At 47.3% G+C, this 15663-nt stretch overlaps 1 protein-coding gene across 7 annotated transcripts in view; it reads left to right on the top strand.

Moving 5' to 3' along the window:
- The window catches only part of FNDC3A (fibronectin type III domain containing 3A), a 1489010-nt gene extending 1473613 nt beyond the window's left edge, over nucleotides 1–15397 (top strand). For all 7 annotated transcript variants that reach the window (XM_086934979.1, XM_086934981.1, XM_086934980.1 and 4 more), the window contains one exon: nucleotides 13029–15397. In XM_086934979.1, the coding sequence (XP_086791105.1) occupies nucleotides 13029–13343 (315 nt within the window). In that variant the 3' untranslated portion in view covers nucleotides 13344–15397. The remainder of the gene's footprint in view (nucleotides 1–13028) is intronic.
- The last annotated feature ends 266 nt before the right edge of the window (nucleotides 15398–15663 follow it).

The following is a 15663-nucleotide window of genomic DNA, read 5'->3' as shown; positions in this document are numbered from 1 at the left end:
TCCAGACGTTTTTCATGAGCAGTATCACTGCGCGCCGGTAGGTGGCATCGGCGTCTTCCATGCTGGTTGTGACATGTGAGGTGCCTGTATTGTTTTTCCATTTCCACAACCCAATCTTAACATTTCACTTTTGCACACAGCACTATCACTTTATTTCTTGCACTGCTAGTCAGATTACCCCCTGATACCATCATTTTTACCATCACATTTGCGCAGTCCTTGACCTGGTTAGGCTACAATCTACCTAATCCACAGTGGATGTGTACCACTTCCTTCGGGTGAAGGATCCCAAATGATGTAGGGCGGTACAGGATGGGTATCTGATGGGAACACAATTTTTTCACCACGAATTACTCTTTGTGGATTTCGTGATTGTACCCTGTTGAGACTACACAGTTTCTTTAGATAGTTCTATTTCTTTTTTGACCCGTTGCTATCTCATGTTTTATTTAGTTGCATGTCAGGGATGGTAGCAATGCATGGTCAATAAATATTCCCACTTAACCCTCTTTGTTTAAATATGTTCTAGTGCAGTTTTTATAACTGCGGGTTACATATACTTTTCTCACCGATACTGAGTGTGTGTTGAGGAATAGGAGGGCTGATTGAGTTGAGGGACTGTCGCTGTAAATTACTAGACACAATACGAATCATTATGGCCACAAATCTAGGCCTAGCATTTGATGAGAACGCGATCCAGACGCTACTCTCGGAGAATCCTAGTATGCTCGAAATGTTACCTACCACTTCAACCAATTCTGAGGAAGGTTGGGCCAAAATATTGGTTCTTAAAAAAAACCAAGCAAGGGTTAGCGTGCATGGAATTGTGATGGCAGATTACTTAAGAAGCAACTGTGCCCCAAGTGGCCTCATTGTGGGTAATGTCCCTCATCTTTTCTTAGACGATAAGGACTTCCTCCATGATTGGTCACTTATAGCGTGGAAGTGCACACGCGATTGGCTGGTGCTCATCATTAAAACAGCCAAGAAGACGGCAGACAAAATATTAGTGGAGAGTCAAGTCTGATGGGAACACAATCTTTTCACCACAAATTACTCTCTGTGGATTTCGTGATTGTACCCTGTTGAGACTACACAGTTTCTTTAGATAGTTCTATTTCTTTTTTGACCCGTTGCTATCTCATGTTTTATTTAGTTGCCTATATAGGTGCCACCACAACTCGCTGACATCAGTTCTTTTCTTTGCGCACCAGTCAGCGCAGGTATGGAGAGAGCTACACCTAGTCACTTTTTGACTAGCCTTTTTGGACTTTTTTAGAAGTCTTTTTGAGACGTTTTTCTCCGGGTGTGGCACTGATCGGTGACGTACCCCACTTTGTTTTTTCCTCTGGTGCTTGGAGTGCGATCACAAAGTTTTGTGTGATGAATCAGAAGGCCTTGAGGGAGTGGTCACTCAAGGTCCTGGTGGCTCGACGTGAGATGCCACAATGGTCTAGATCATGTTCAAGAAGAAGGTTCCAGGATCAGTCAAGAAGCCTGAAATCTTTATTGCACTCAAAGTTGTCCGGTCACTCCCACCACGGGAAGAAAAGTAAGAAGTTGAAGAGGTCTCCGACTCCACCTCATCCGCCGGATGACGAGACATGTGAGCGCTGCCATTCGAGGCCTGGCTCCACGGTTTAGCCAGCAATACACCTTGTGCAGGGACAGCGCGCGAAAGGGGTATTGCTCAGCAAAGTTTCTGGATCAAGCCTGACGCCTGGGAAATTCAAAGGTAAGGAATCTGCAGCTAGATAAGAGTCTCTACCAGATAATGCGTTACTGAAGGTTAGTAACTTGTTCGTCACAATCAGATGTGGACTGGATACCACAACTTGCTGGGCTTAGAGGGTTTATCGGTGGTGGCCTTATGGCACAGCATCTGGCGGAGAAGAACTGGCTTTTCAGGGGATGTCTAAGCATCACTTATAGATATGTCCTTTGATGGCGCCCATCTCTTCGGAGACGAGGCGTATTCAGCGCTGGAGTAGCAGGGCTACGGACATGTCCTTGGGCCTTTCCATAGCCCCTTGCCACCCCCAGTCTGCCTTTTGTTCCTTTTGTGGCCACGGAAGGGGCTTCCAGATGCGCCTATACCCTTCCAACTATGGTGGCGTGCAAGCTTCCCAGCCTCTGCGTGGCCTAAGACGCTGTACTCACAAACACGAGGGACAGGCAGCCAGAGGTCAGGCCCGTCCACCACCCCACAGCAGCAGCAGTCTTGAAACCCTTACAGTCTGCCCTCTTACCATCCTTGGCACCCAGTGGGAGGCAGGTTACACCATCACCTGACCCTCTGGAGGCCTATAACATCAGACTGTGATCCCGCTCCGCGGGACACCCGACCCCGAGTCGACCCCTCACCTCTGTTTCCACCTCGCCCCGCATCATGCCCGAGTAGACGAAAAGGGTCCCCAACAACAGCGTCCATGACGACCGAAATCCCGCCCCTCTCTCCCATGCAGGATCCAATCCAGTGGAACGAGGAACCGGAAGGACTATCCTACGACCCCGGAAGTCCCGCCTCCTTACAGCCGACCGGAGACAGAAAAGACGGAAGGAGAGAGACTGACGCCGTCGAAGGATCGTGGCAGGAGCTTTCGGCTAGAGCGGTGACGGACGGAGAAGACGGGGACGGCGACAGCGAGGAGTGGACCGAAGAGTGGTGGAGTCCCACGGAGGTGGCTGAAGAGCGGCCGTAACTCGGACGAGAGTTACGGCGGAGCGCGTGAGTACCAGCTCCACTTAAGAGCACATTAGGTGCACTGTGTATATAGTAGGAATCCCCTCTCGTTGTAAATTGTTCCCCACTATCCTAGGCACGTCACCATTAGGCACGAGGCAGTTTGTATATAGATATCCACCTAGCACTGTATAAAGAGCACCCCTCTCCCCACCATCCTGTGCACTTCTTTTACTTTCCCATCCTCGACTCTTGCCCGTTCCTCCCTCCATCCGTACCTCCCTCACTCCCCTTTCGTTTCCTCTCACGACCCGGGTATCGGTGACGGGATCGGACCACGAGTCCAAAGTACTAACGGCTCCCATTTCTTCTCTTATTGCCCTCCGAGGTGTTCTCCGACCACCCAGAGACGGCTACACGCAAGACCAGGACGCCCCTCTACCCCTCGGACGACTTGGAAGAACAGAGGAGAAGACACGCAGCCGGCCCCGGCATTGGACCCGACCCCTTCCTTTGTCACCGCAGCCCACTGTGTATAGACTTAATAAAACACTATCGCTCACTACATCCGGCCTCCTCGCCTGATTTTCCAGTCCGCTGTCCACCCACGATCACATCTGGTGTCAGAAGTGGGATTAACTGGAGGTATGGAGGCCGTGATGAAGAGGATGGCGGAGTCCCAGGAACAGCTGGGCAAACTCATGGAGCAGTTCCTAAAAACAGCGGAGGATGACCGTGGACAACTCCATGATGTCTTAAAGGGACAGGGTACCACCCACGTAGAAGCCATGGGGAAATTGACCGACGTCTTAGGTCAACCGAGACCAATGTCCTCCCTCCCATCGGTGGTTCTTCAGAAGTATGTGCCGGGGGAGGACCCTGACTTCTTTTTTACTAACTTTGAAAGGTTAGCACAGGCGGCCACCTGGCCTGCCGATCGATGGGCTCATTATCTCGGACCTCTGCTAACAGGGGATCTACAGGCCGCCTACCAACAAGCGAACATTCAGGGCAACACACAATACGCAGACGTTAAGAAGTGCATCCTTGAACGGCTGGGTATTGACGAGGAAACGTACAGAGTACGACTACGACAGGTAAAGGAAGGTCCCCAAGAGACCCCTCGAGCCCTTTCCTTCCGTATAAAAGACTTAACCAATCGCTGGCTAAAACCAGATACCTCCACTAAAGAGAACATTTTAGAAAAGATATACCTGGAACAATTTCTATCATCCCTGCACCCAAACATGGGTGCGCCAGCATGCCCACCTGACCTTGGACACGGCAATCGAAATTGCAAGCGCCTATAGCCGGGCCCAGGAAGTTCAGAGGGGAAGAGAGGATCACTCCCACAGATCACACCCTCCTACCGGTCCCCGACCTCCTCGTCCCTCTGTTCCCAGAAGGCCTGACCCACCACTTGTGTTCCCCGCTCCAATGATACCACGTCCTGTCAATCCTGGACCACAATGCTACAGCTGTGGCGGATTCGGTCACATCGCCAGAGTATGTCCGCACAAGGAAGAGCCGATGGAAGTTGGTCTGGCACGTAACTACGTGTGTTCCGTACCAGGGACCACCCCCCCTCCGTTTCGATGTCCAGTGAGTTTTGATGGACAAACCCTAATGGCCCTAACAGACACCGGGTGTCGACAGAGCGTCATCAGACCTCAGGCTTTATCACACCCTATCAAACCTTCGTCCAACACAGTAGCCATTCAGTGTGTTCACGGGGATACCAAGACGTATCCAACCACCCAAGTAAAGGTCCGACATGACAAGGATCCTGGTACCGCTCTCACTGTAGGGTTGATCCCCACCCTACCGGAACAGGCGATTTTGGGGAGCGATTATCCAGGATTACCCGAGCTGTTACGAGACACCACTGAGTCCCTGACCCACTGGTGGGAAGAAGCACCCTTTCCGAATGGAATGTCCTCCCCCGTACAGGCACGCAAACCAATCAAGTCCAAAGCCCAGAAAAGAAAGGAAAGAAGAGAATATACAGGCGCTTATCCAGTGATCCCGGATGACCATCCTTGGCACACGGACCGAGAATTCAGGGCAGCACAACAGGAAGACCCTCTGTTACAGGAAGCCTGGGGAAGGGCTGTAGACCAAGAGGATCCCCTTATCGTAGGTCCCTACTTTTTCAGGAAAAACAGGCTATTATATCGCAAGGGTGGGAACCAACAGAATCCCCAACTCCTGATCCCCGGTCCCTTTCAGGAGAAGGTACTCTTCCTGGCCCATAGTCACCTTCTGGGAGGCCACTTCGGAGAGGAAAAGACCAGCCAAACGATCTTGGATAAATTCTACTGGCCTGGGATTTTCCAACACATCAAAAGATTTTGCAAAGAATGTCCAGTATGCCAGAGACATAGCAGATACAGACCCCCTAGGGCACCGCTACAACCCCTTCCCGTGATTGATGTCCCCTTTAGTAGAGTAGGGATGGACATAATTGGACCCCTATTACCCTCCCGCAGCGGATGTCGCTACGCCCTGGTCATTGTGGACTATGCAACCCGATTCCCTGAAGCTCTCCACTTGCGGCAGCCCACCACACAGAACATTGCAAAGGCCCTCATTTCAGTCTTTACCCGGGTGGGGTTTCCCAGAGAAATCTTAACCGATCAGGGTACCCCTTTTGTCTCTGCCCTGATGAAACAGGTCTGCTCCCACCTAGGTATCAAACAAATCCGTACTTCCGCATACCACCCCCAGACTGACGGACTCGTTGAGAGGTACAATGCCACCCTGAAACAGACCCTTAAGAAACTGCTGGGGTTGGAAGCCACACGGTGGGAGGATATGCTACCCCTGGCCCTGTTTGCCATCCGTTGCGCTACTCAGAGTAGCACCGGATACTCGCCCTACGAGTTGTTGTATGGGCGACCCCCTCGTACCCTCCTGGATATGGCCCAAGAAGCATGGGAAGCCGAACCAGATCGTACTCGACCTCTTCCCGAGTACATGGAGAATCTAAAAACCCACTTAGCAGTCATTAGAGACATAGTACGCCAGAACCTCGAGAATGCCCAGAACAAGCAAAAGGGTCAGTACGATAAAGGCACCAAACCCAGGACCTTCGTAGCAGGCGATCTTGTGCTATTGATGCTACCCTCCTCTGATCAAAAACTCCTGGGACAGTGGCAGTGCCCTTATCCCATCCTGCGTCAGGTGACCTCGGTCACCTACGAGATAGAGATTGATCATAACCGTGGGGTGACACAAATATATCATGTCAATCTTCTAAAAAAATGGGACGGCCCTCGTCCAGTTTTATCGGGAGCACACCACCCAAGTCCCCTTTCCTTCAACCCCTGTATTGACCACGATATCACGTCACAACAGAGGCAGGAACTAGAGACAGTCCTTTTTCCGTTACGACATGTGTTTTCCTCTTCCCCGGGACACACAACCATCACCGAACACTCTATACAAACAGTACCCGGGAAGGTAATCAGACAAAGGCCATATAGAATCCCTGAGGCTCGCAGAGAGGTGATACGAAAGGAGACCGAACAGATGTTAAAGATGAGAATCATCGAACCATCCACAAGCGAGTGGAACTCCCCGATAGTACTGGTACCCAAACCGGACGGATCTGTCCGTTTCTGTATAGATTTCAGGGAGGTCAACAAAATATCCACTTTCGATACCTATCCATTGCCCCGCGTCGACGAAATGGTCGAACGTATAGGGAAGGCACAATATATTTCCACGCTAGACCTCTGTAAGGGGTATTGGCAGATCCCCCTCAGAGAAGAGGACAAAAAAAAGACAGCCTTCTCTACCCCTGATGGCTTGTATCAATTTCTGGTCCTCCCTTTCGGTCTTCATGGCGCCCCAGCCACGTTCCAACGGGCCATGAATACAATCTTACGGCCTCATTCACTATATGCAGGCGCGTATCTTGATGATATTGTCATTTATAGTGACCACTGGACCCAACATCTAGAACACCTTCAACAGGTCATCACCTCCCTGGGGAAGTATGGTTTCACCATAAATCCTGCGAAAACCACTCTAGCCGCACAGACTGTTAAATATCTAGGTTACCTCCTGGGTGAAGGGTTAATAAGACCACAAGAGAGTAAAATTGAAGCCATCCAATTCCTCCCTTTTCCTCAGACTAAAAGAGACCTCCGTGCTTTCCTGGGGCTATTGGGGTACTACAGACGCTTCGTCCCCAACTTCTCCCAAAGAGCAGCACCCCTCACAGACCTTCTAAAGAAATCTGTGAAAACGGACGCCCTTCTTAGGATGCCCACAACCGTCTTGCTACAGGCGTTTTCCGATCTGAAAAACGCTCTAACCTCCCATCCTGTGTTGGTAAGCCCTGACTACACCCTACCCTTTATACTACAGACAGACGCCTCCGAACAAGGACTCGGGGCGGTCCTATCACAAAAAAACCTTCAGGGTGACGAGAAACCTATTCTCTTCCTAAGTAGGAAACTGTTCCCACGTGAAAAAAACTATGCCGTGGTAGAGAAGGAAGCACTTGCCATCAAATGGGCAGTGGAAAGCCTCCGGTATTATTTAGAAGGGAGACAATTCACCATCTATACCGATCATGCTCCCCTCGAGTGGATGGCTCAGAATAAAGGGCACAATGATCGAGTCCTTCGCTGGTTCTTGTCCCTCCAACCCTACCACTTCACAACCGTACATAGAAAGGGCTTAGAACAAGGTAACGCTGATTATCTGTCTCGATACCCTGTTTCCTCACCGGGTACAAGAAAGACAGCTAGGGGAAGGGAATGTGATCCCGCTCCGTGGGACACCCGACCCCGAGTCGACCCCTCACCTCTGTTTCCACCTCGCCCCGCATCATGCCCGAGTAGACGAAAAGGGTCCCCAACAACAGCGTCCATGACGACCGAAATCCCGCCCCTCTCTCCCATGCAGGATCCAATCCAGTGGAACGAGGAACCGGAAGGACTATCCTACGACCCCGGAAGTCCCGCCTCCTTACAGCCGACCGGAGACAGAAAAGACGGAAGGAGAGAGACTGACGCCGTCGAAGGATCGTGGCAGGAGCTTTCGGCTAGAGCGGTGACGGACGGAGAAGACGGGGACGGCGACAGCGAGGAGTGGACCGAAGAGTGGTGGAGTCCCACGGAGGTGGCTGAAGAGCGGCCGTAACTCGGACGAGAGTTATGGCGGAGCGCGTGAGTACCAGCTCCACTTAAGAGCACATTAGGTGCACTGTGTATATAGTAGGAATCCCCTCTCGTTGTAAATTGTTCCCCACTATCCTAGGCACGTCACCATTAGGCACGAGGCAGTTTGTATATAGATATCCACCTAGCACTGTATAAAGAGCACCCCTCTCCCCACCATCCTGTGCACTTCTTTTACTTTCCCATCCTCGACTCTTGCCCGTTCCTCCCTCCATCCGTACCTCCCTCACTCCCCTTTCGTTTCCTCTCACGACCCGGGTATCGGTGACGGGATCGGACCACGAGTCCAAAGTACTAACGGCTCCCATTTCTTCTCTTATTGCCCTCCGAGGTGTTCTCCGACCACCCAGAGACGGCTACACGCAAGACCAGGACGCCCCTCTACCCCTCGGACGACTTGGAAGAACAGAGGAGAAGACACGCAGCCGGCCCCGGCATTGGACCCGACCCCTTCCTTTGTCACCGCAGCCCACTGTGTATAGAATTAATAAAACACTATCGCTCACTACATCCGACCTCCTCGCCTGATTTTCCAGTCCGCTGTCCACCCACGATCACACAGACTAATGGCTTCTCCAAATTGCCCGTTAGGGATACTTCCTCCCCTTCGTGACTACACTTCCACCCATGCCACCTGCTTGCGACAGGCTCCGCCAGGAAGTTATGGCCCTCTTGGCCAAGGCAACCTTCGATAGGGTGCCAACACTAGGAATAGGTCATGGTTTCTATTCACACTACATCCTGGTGCCTAAAAAGGACAGAGGCCTTCGTCCTATCCTAGACCTGTGCCCTCTCAATATCTTCCTCAAGAAGGAGAAGTTCCAAAGACTCACGCTTACTCAAGTCCTGCCTGCCCTGGACCCGGGAGACTGGATGGTAGCGTTGGACTTGCACGATGCATATTTCTACATTACCGTTCTTCCTGCCCACAGGCATACCTGTGGTTCGCGGTGGGCGACAAGCACTTTCAGTTCACCTCCTCACTTTTGGCCTCAGTAGCGTCCCTCGGGTATTCACTAAGGTAATGGTGGTGGTTGCAGCTTATCTGCGGACATCGGAGGGGCCAGTCTTCCCCTATCTTGATGACTGGCTGTTTAGGTGGCTCGCCCCAGGCTGTTGTCTCTCACTCCAGACTACGGAAGACCTCCTGCATTTATTGGGGTTCACTGTCAACAAGCCGAAGTCAAACCTGACTCCCTCTCAAATGATCCCTTATATTGGTGCTGTTCTGGACACAGTGCAGTTTGGGTACTGTCCTCCCAAATGGCAATTCCAGGATATTCTGGCTATGAGAAGATATGTTTCTGCATCTATCCTGGATTTCGGTGAGACTGACTCAAAGGCTGCTTGGCCTCATGCCCTCCTGCATCCACTGTGTGACACATGCCCGCTGGCAAACGCTGGCTCTGCAGTGGGACCTAAAGTTCCAATTGACGCAGCATTAGAGGAATCTCTTCAACATGGTTCAGATCTGAAGAGACCTGCAAAAGATCTGCAGTGGTGGTTAACAAACTGCACATGGGTCAGTGGCAGACCCCCTTCCCCAACCAGATATTACAGTGGTGACAGATGCATCACTCCCGGGATGGAGCATCCATCTGGTAGTAGAGATCAAAGACCTCTGGTCTCCGGCAGAATCCGGATTCCACATAAATCTTCTGGAGCTCCTGTCAATCCGGCTGGCACTTAAAGCCTTTCTACCCTCCATCAAGGGAAGGCTAGTGCAGGTGTTATCAGACAACACCACCGCCATGTGGTACTGCAACAAACAGGGCAGAGTGGGGTTGTGTACCCATTGTCAAGAGGCCTTTCGTCTCTAAACATGCCTGGAATGTCAGGAAATATCCCCAGTGGTTCAACACCTGGTGGGCTCTCTGAAAACCAGGGTGGACAAACTCAGCCAAGGATGCTTAGTGGCACATGAGTGGTGGCTCCATTCGGAGGTGATGCAAGGTCTGTTTCAACAGTGGGGAGAGCCTTAGTTAGATCTGTTCACCAGCTCCGAGAACGCGCATTGTCAGCAGTTCTGCATGCTGGAGTTTTCAAGGCGGATCTCGCTTTGAGATGTTTTTCGTCTTGAGTGGAGCTCATGCCTCCTGTGCTCTTCTCTGCCCATAGCACTCCTGCCCAGAGTTCTCAAGAAGATCAGGAATGACCAGGCCCAAGGCATCTTTTTGGCTCTGGACTGGACTCAGAGTTTAGTATCCTGAGCTGTTAAGCATGGCCATCGGTCCTCCAATCAGGCTGCCCCTTCGGGCGGATCTTCTGTCTCAGTAGCAGGGAAGGGTTTTCCACTTGAACCTGTCAGCGCTCTGCCTTCTTGTGTGGAGATTGAGCTACAACAGTTGCCAGCTTTTGACCTTCTGCCCGAAGTCTGTAATGTTATCTTGGCAGCCAGGCATCCTACCAACGGTATACGCCTGCCATTGGGGCAAGTTTGTGGCATGGTGTGCAGAAAAACAGATTGGGCCCATTCTGCCACCCCATTCTCAGGTCCTTCTATTTCTTCTTTCCTTTGCCAAGAAGGCCTCTCTGCTCTGGGCACCTTAACGGGCTACCTTTCTGCAATATCAGCCTTTCTGCAGTTGCCTGGCCAGCCATCCCTTTTCAAATCCCCTATTTTACATAGGTTCTTAAAAGGTTTACATGTTTCCTTCTTCACCCTTCATCATACCTCAGTTGGACCTTATTCTAGTCCTAACGTTCCTGGCGTACGCTCCCTTTGAACTCTTGTATGACTGTCCTCTCTGGACCCTTACCATCAAGAAGACTTTCCTGGTGGCGATAACATCTGCCCAGAGGGTCAGTGAGCTTCAGGCTTTGTCATCCAAGCCTCCATAATTGAACACCTATCGAGACAAGCTGGTTCTGCGAACAAGAGCTTTCTTTCTGTCAAAAGTGGTCTCTCCATTTAATGTAGGCCTCTCCATCACCCTGCCTACATTTTACGCTCCACCACATTCCTCTAAATAAGAGGAGCGAAATCACCAACTGGATCCGAAAAGTGCGTTATCATTCTACCTTGATCGCACGAGAGTTCTGGATGGATGACCAACTCTTTGTTGGGCATGTCACATTGAAAAAGGAATAGAACGTGCAGAAGCTGACCATCTCCTGATGGATTGTGCTCTACATTAAGATCTGCTACATATTGGTCAAGAAGCAACCTCCTGAGGGCTTGGGTACTCATTCCACCAGAGCCAAGGCTGTGACCACTGGGTTAGCACGCAGAGACCCGAAAATGGACAGGGAGCAACATAGGCCTCTGCACACTTTCACAAAACACTACTGCCTGGACAGTCCGGTCCATTGAGACGGGCACTTTGCCCTTTTTGTTCTGCAGGACATTTTGGTGTGAAATTGTTTTGCAAATCCACATCCAGGGAGGTATTGCTTGGGGGTAAGGTAAGAAGTCTGGCTAGAAGTCTCTATCAGATGAACCAGTTAGTTACCTTCGGTAACACCTTATCTGGTAGAGACTCTATCAAGCTGCAGATTCCTTACAGACCCACCCACCCATCCTCCCTGCCCTGCAACTGGATTTCTAGGGACTAGGCTTTCTCCCCTTTCAAAGCCCTAGTTTTCCACACTAGTGGTCAGTGTTCCTCGTGGCTCCCCGCTCCTGGGGTGGAAAGTCGCAAAAAGCGCACTTGGGCGGTGCCTATATAGGCACAGCGCATGTCACTTCTGGCGTGGACGATGCCCAGCAGAGCTGAATGACACCTCCTACCGGCGTGCAGGGGTACTTACTGCACACAAAAAAAATCCGGATCCAGTCTGACGCCTGGGGATAATTCTAAGGTAAGAAATCTGCGGATAGATAAAGTATCTACCAGATAAGGTATTACCGAAGGTAAGTAACTTGTTTTTTAGTTCCGCCCACCAGTAATTTTGTATTGTAGGGCGGCTCCACCTAATATGTAGGAAGTTTTGCTGTGTCACTTCCACACCATGGGCAAGCAGAGGAAGGAAGCCCCTGGGTATATCCAATTGAGCTTATAGTGAGGTATACTCTGTGTAATATAGCAAACTGTATATATCAAAAGTGGGTGTTACAGGATACTTTATGCAAGCATTCAAAGGCTCCTTGCCTCTCCATTTTTTCATTTGTCCTGGAACACCATTAGGGGGACACCTGTGTATTCTAAGATAGATTTGTTAAGCCAGGATACTGCCCTTCTTCCCCGTTCTATTTAATGTGTAGGGGGTTAGATGGTGCCTATGTTCCACTGATGTTTAAGAGCATTCACCAATCTGTTACATTGTAAGAATTGACCTCGAAATGTCCCATTTGTCTACAAGGATTTGGAACTCGTGTACCATTGTGAAATAAATGTCCTATGTATCGATAGTTGCTGGGTCCCTGTGCTGTAATTCACGGGAGGTAAAATAGCCCTGCACTGGTTTGGGAGCTTCTTCAAGGGTTTCACTGGAGCATACATTGGTGCCTGTCTTCTGTACAGTATGTCCTAGCCTATTGTCATTCTTGCACTGGAATTTTGGTATTTCTTTATAAGCTTTGGGAATTTTTACTTTCGTAATACTGGTAATTCTTGGATTTTTTACAAATAAAATATGCCTCAGATTGTACGATTCGTGTAACCTGTCTGCATGCATCCATGTATTCCTTAAACCATCTTTTTACTCATGAACTCACTCATTCAGCCACTCATGCATTCACTTATTCAACCATCCACACCCAACCATATTGTCACTTGTTATTAAGCCATGCACTCATTCATGCATTTATCCAATGTTGAACTCACTCATCTATACATTGGACCTTTGACTCATCTTCACATTCATATACTCAACCAGCCAGAGAATCACACATGCATACTCACTGAGCAACATAGAAGCATTTTCAAACTTTAAATAGCCAGACGTGTTGGCCGTTTGGCCTATGGTCCAGACCAATTGACGTTACCGGCATTTGCTAATAAATCTGTTATTGAAGCATCATTTTTTACTTCTAATAGGAAGTGTTTGGTGGTATATTTAAATGGTGATGACGTCTTGTCAAGCTGATGTCCGCACAATAACGTAGAGATGCTATTTGTGTGATATGTTTACTGTGAATGTTTGTTGTAATTAAGATAGTGTCTGTAGTGTGAATCATATTTTGTCATTGAGCACATCTCTTTTTTTAATAGCTTTACAAGGGTCCCAAATGGACATTTCGGTATTCAGGCCTTCAACTGAACTGTGAATATCGTTTTCGTGTATGTGCCATTCGACAGTGCCAAAATCCAGGTGCACCTCAGGAGCTGATTGGCCCTTACAGCGCCACAGTACTGTTCATCTCTCAGAGAGCCGAGCCTCATTCCAGCACCAACAAAGACACTGTGGACATTACAAGGACACGTCGAGCACTGAGTGATGAACAGTGTGCTGCTGTCCTTCTTGTGCTGTTTGCTATCTTCTCCATTCTTATTGCCTTCATCATTCAGTACTTTGTAATCAATTGACAGAAAAGTACCTTTAGTGAATTTAATATGCGGATCCATTACATATTGTCATTTCTTATCCATTTTTGTTATCTTACTTTTCCCAAATAAATGGCATTTAGAACGCCTTGAAACCGCAGGACGTCATTTTTCTACGATTCCTGCCATTGGAAATGCCTATATTGCTAGGATCTTGGCAGTATACTGGAATTGCAATCCTTTCTGGCCAGTATGTCGGTTTTTAAAATAGTCTTTCTAAAGTAGCAAACAACTGGGTGATTGGAAAATTTCAATGGGTGATTAGAAAAATTCAATCAGCTGTGGTAAGGTAGACCTTATAATTAAAGGAATAGAAAGCCGAAATTAAAAGTTGAAAAAATAGTTATTCGCTGTGTTGAAAATCCTGCTATCCAACACCCACTATTTAAATTGTTAATCTCTGATGCTGTGAAATAATATAGCGCTGTACCTCTACCTCTTCTTTTGTCTTAATTATTTGGAAAATAAGGATAAAAATGTTAATACGCATCTAAAAAACTGGATTGACTAGGCATGAAAGAGGTTTTTAAATAACAAATGTCTGTTTCGACACTGCAGTTATCTATTTGTAGCATGAATATGATTTGAACTTGCCTCAACAAAAAGAGTCAACTTCTATAGCCACCCTGTACTTTCGGCATGGATTAGAAACACAAAAGGGCTTTTAAATGTAGGTACTTGCACATGGGCTTGACAGTAAAATCGAATTTAGTAGAAAGCGCCTTAAAACATTTACTTATCTTGATTTTATTTTTAATCATTTACAAGCATGATGTGTTTTGTCTAGGCTCAGTAGAGCCATAATCATTTTTATTTTTATATTTATTTCCATACCACAACCACTGTCATCTCTCTTTAAAATGTAGCATTGAGCACGGTCTTGGAAGGCACCAAAAGATACGATGTAGTAATTTGCACCAGAAAATTGAGCTGCTTTGTTCCTGAAAAAATAATTGTATGTTAATGTAACGTCTTTTTGGATTCTGTACCAGATTGTTGATTGCATGTTGTTAATGTTGCATTAGAGCACTTTGCAAATTGCGTTAATTCACGGTTTTTGTACACATCACTTGTGAGTTCATGAATGAAGATACTGAGTTTTGTCAAGTAACACATGCCCATCTCACTGGATGCAAATAACTGCCAGTATATTAAAAGATAGTTTTTAGTGAATCTGTGAGAGGGAATGTTCATGCTTTATCTCAGTTGTCTGTTATTTTTTTTATTTGCAACTTCACATTAATTTATTTCAGTCCAAACGTTAACAGATCACTAATATTTTGTGTAGGGTGTGGCATTTCCTATTCCTAAGCACTTCTATATGACAAAGAGCATCTTTTTCATGCTTTAAAGGTCTCTGAAAAAATGTTCTTATAGTGGAAATTGGCATGTATTGTATTTGTTTCAGCGTCAGTTACTGTTGTAGAATAACGTTTAATTTATGTTGAAATAATAAATGAAAACACCTGGCATTCAAGGTAATAAGAATGGTCTGTCTTAAAAATGTGCCGTATGTCTGCCTGCATTTTAATTTTGTCACTTTTATGTAATGCTAAAGACTTCCCACAGAATACGTTGATATTGAAATATATTTTCTAGAGCCTTTGAAAAAGTGCCATGTTTGGCAGTACAAATGAGGTTGAGTGTAATAGCCCATAGATTTACACATGGTTGAATGTCTAAAATGGTAAGAGTTGTTGCTGCAATTAACATGCAGTATTTTTTCATAGTAAAATTCAAATAAACTCCTATTTTTGATAGTAAATGTCATTTAATAGTGTATTTGCTATTCGAGTGCAGGTTACTGCAGTGAGGAAGAATTTTTAATGTAATGTTAATTTTACCTCATACTGTACATTCCAAAAAAATCTACAATTTTTAAAATGTTATGGATACACTACCAAGCGTATCACCTATTGTACAATGTTGAACTTATAAAGATTTAAAAAGTGTATAATCTCATAGAAGTATACATTTACATGCTATGTAGCAAATTATCTTGAAAATCTATGGAAATAAAATCTGTATCATTCTTTTTCATTGTGTGTTGTGTTATATTTTCGTCATAATCTGACATTATTTACATTTAATGAAAATGTATTACACTAACAGTAGGTACTAGTGTGAAGAAATTATTAATCTGTATGAGAAAATATATATATTTTTCTGATCAGAGTTGTATTTCGCGGATTAACCATCAATCACTTATCTACCTTCCATATAACATATACCAACTGGAATTTTTCCGGATAACCTTGTTTCTGTATTATTGAAAATCCTTTAGCAGCGGGAGGCTTTGCAG

This window comes from Lissotriton vulgaris, chromosome 8, assembly GCF_964263255.1.
Source record: "Lissotriton vulgaris chromosome 8, aLisVul1.2, whole genome shotgun sequence".
Lineage (NCBI taxonomy): Eukaryota > Metazoa > Chordata > Amphibia > Caudata > Salamandridae > Lissotriton > Lissotriton vulgaris.
Note: the sequence above shows the minus strand (reverse complement) of the source record. Positions and strands in the feature narration are given on the sequence as shown.